The sequence below is a fragment of the Pteronotus mesoamericanus genome, unplaced genomic scaffold, assembly GCF_021234165.1.
Source record: "Pteronotus mesoamericanus isolate MK-2021 breed Mesoamerican mustached bat unplaced genomic scaffold, CSHL_Meso_final scaffold_118, whole genome shotgun sequence".
Taxonomy (NCBI): domain Eukaryota; kingdom Metazoa; phylum Chordata; class Mammalia; order Chiroptera; family Mormoopidae; genus Pteronotus; species Pteronotus mesoamericanus.
Genome location: NW_026555301.1, coordinates 2418583 through 2421313, shown reverse-complemented (window position 1 = coordinate 2421313; position 2731 = coordinate 2418583). Strand labels below are relative to the sequence as shown.

The window sequence follows — 2731 nt, the reverse complement described above, 5'->3', positions numbered from 1 at the left end:
GAGGGCCTGGAAGTTGGGAAGAGCTTGTCTTACAAAGGGAGGGGACAGCTGTGGAGAGGAGGCAGTGAATTAGGCAGAACACTGGGGCTCATGAGACATGAGTTTGAGTTTGGCTTCTGGCACAGCCTACTGAGTGACTCTATGAATCACTCTCTGTCTCTGGGCCTCAGTTCCCCAAGCCTGGATAATTATCCCTTCAGAGGAAGCCCCTTCTGTGTTCCCTTTGTTGCCCCCACCTCAGCACCTCAGCATCCTTGTTGTGCTGTCTTCTATATTTTTTTGTTACATAAGAGTTCACTTAGCCATAGCAAGCTGCTAGAAACTGATGGGATGAGGTGTGGTATGTGAAGTCCATACCATTTGCGTAACCTCAGGCTTTGGCAGGGAGGCTGGAGGCTGCCTTTCGTGGCCCTAGTGGCCAAAGGCCAGGACTGTAAATCATGTAGCAGGGACCTACACCTCCCCACCTCCTGAGGTCCTGTTCCCTTCAAAGTTACCCCTGTTCCCTTCCTCACCACAGCTACTCTCACTGTCCTGCCTTCTGAGTATTCAGTGAGGGTTAGCCAGGCCCATGTTGGGCACACTTCACTTCCCTAAGTCTTCACCACCAAAGATTCACAGGCAAGAAAGCCAAGGTCTGAGAAGGTAACTGTCCCTTGACCCAGATCAGATCCCATTGTGTCCATGGTACCCATCAGTTCTTGGGATCGGGTGCAGGTTGCCAGGCACTCCCTTACCTCACAGCAACTCTTCCCACAGCCATCCTGCACAATGCCTGCCTGGGCAGCCCTGTTCCTGCTCTGGGTTACTACGGAGGCCACCAAGGACTGCCCTGTACCATGTACCTGCCAGGCTCTGGAAACCATGGGGCTGTGGGTGGACTGCAGGGGGCAAGGGCTCACATCCTTGCCTACCCTGCCAGCCCACACTCGCCACCTCCTGCTGGCCAATAATAGCCTTCGTTCCATGCTCCCTGGCACCCTCGACCACCTGCTCCAGCTGCAGACACTCGACGTGGCACAGAACCCCTGGCACTGTGACTGCAGCCTCACCTACCTGCGCCTCTGGCTGGAGGACCGCACACCCGAGGCCCTGCCGCATGTCTACTGTGCTAGCCCTGGCCTTGCCACCATCCACCCACTGGACCAACTCACAGGCTATGAGCTGGGTAACTGCGGCTGGCAGCTAGAGGCATCATGGACCTATCCAGGGGTCTGGTGGGACGTGGCACTGGTTGTTGTGGCCACAATGGGCCTGGCTCTCCTGGCAGGTCTGCTGTGCAGTGCCACAGAATCTCTGTACTGAGCCTAGGCTCCCAGGGTCATTCTCAGTCCAGACAGTCAGGCCCTGAGCTTTACCCCAGATTCTACCAGCCCTGATCATCCAGACCACCTGTAACAAAAAAAATAAACTGGCTGCTCAGCCATTTCATTCACACTCAGAGATTGTTGTCCCTCTCAGCTTCTTCTGGAAACCTGGTTTATTTATTTATTTTTATTACTAGACATCAATTGGTGTTTCTCTGTCCACAAAGTTTCTAGTAAAGTGGGCTGTTCAACTTCCTTCCAACTAACCACTCCCAATTCCACTATCTGGATATCCAGAGCTCTTCCCCTGGGCCTGCCAGGTCCCAGGGTACCAGTTCTCAGACCCTGCCCTGTCTACTAGCACCTGCTTCCCAAATGGGTCACCCTAGACAGCCCAGGCCAATTGCATATCAATATTCAGTCCCTCTCTAAATTCAAGAAAGAAAACTTTCTCTCACAACACAGAAGTGAACAGACAGGAGATACTGAAGAGGGCACTGGTCATCTGTGCAACAGACATACACTGAAAGACACTTCATTCTCAATTGCCTTTGGCCACTGTGTTTGGCCCTGAAGTCATCTGGGCTCAACTGGCCTCATCCTCTTTTTCTTCTCTTGCACTAGTTTCTCTCCTCTTTACTTCCTCCTACCCCTCTTCTTCAGAAACAAATCATCAGATTATTCCATTTCTCGTGGAAATGGCTCCCTTCCCGGTGCTGATCAGACACCTGCAAACTCTGGGGTCCCACTTCTATCCCATGCACCAGATTCTTCAAACAAGACACTTCTCTCCTTCAGTGGAGTTACAGTGCTGGCAGATAAAACAAACTTTTCTCCACCTTACAAGATAACATTTAAGCCTGTTACTGGCCAAGCAAAATCCAAATATAGTTACACCAAGGTTTCTCCCTTAAGGAGTTGTTCCATGTAGCAGTCCTATGGCTCAGAAGGTGCCACAAGGAAGGCCAAGTGGGCACCGAGTGCTACTGAAGGGCACTTACTCACAGAAATGAGTCTAGAATAAGAGCCCGAAACTTAGGATGAGGAATGGACTGTAGAAAGTGGTAGATACTGGCAAATCAGAGATCCCATGTTCCATCCAAAGAGGTCCAGACAAATGCTACCGTGTGGAGATGAGGACCCAGGTGGGCAAAAGTGCTCAGTATCCCATTCTTCTAGAGAGACAGGAAATCTATATTTTTATGTGAAATCTCTGAATTATTCAAGTGTTGGCAACTAAATCAAAATAATTTAATTGATTTCTCAAAAATATAACATATATGTTCAACTACATGGAGCATAGGCTGAGAGTCCATAATTTGTGTACTAGGAATCAGCTATAACAGTGCTACCTAATGAAAACAATCATAAAAGCTGTCATCTACTTATTGGGCATATAATGTGAAGCACCTTACAATGGTCAT

The 2731-nt window shown here is 49.7% G+C and overlaps 1 protein-coding gene across 1 annotated transcript; it reads left to right on the top strand.

Moving 5' to 3' along the window:
• Positions 1 to 771: 771 nt before the first annotated feature.
• Positions 772 to 1389, top strand: GP9 (glycoprotein IX platelet). Its single transcript, XM_054587421.1, has one exon. It carries the CDS (start codon positions 772 to 774, stop codon positions 1303 to 1305), a length of 534 nt encoding a protein of 177 aa, XP_054443396.1. The 3' UTR covers positions 1306 to 1389.
• Positions 1390 to 2731: the final 1342 nt, after the last annotated feature.

Bases quoted from the DNA above. Each gene is read 5' to 3' on its own strand.
- GP9 (XM_054587421.1), top strand. From the start codon at position 772: ATGCCTGCCTGGGCAGCCCTGTTCCTGCTCTGGGTTACTACGGAGGCC.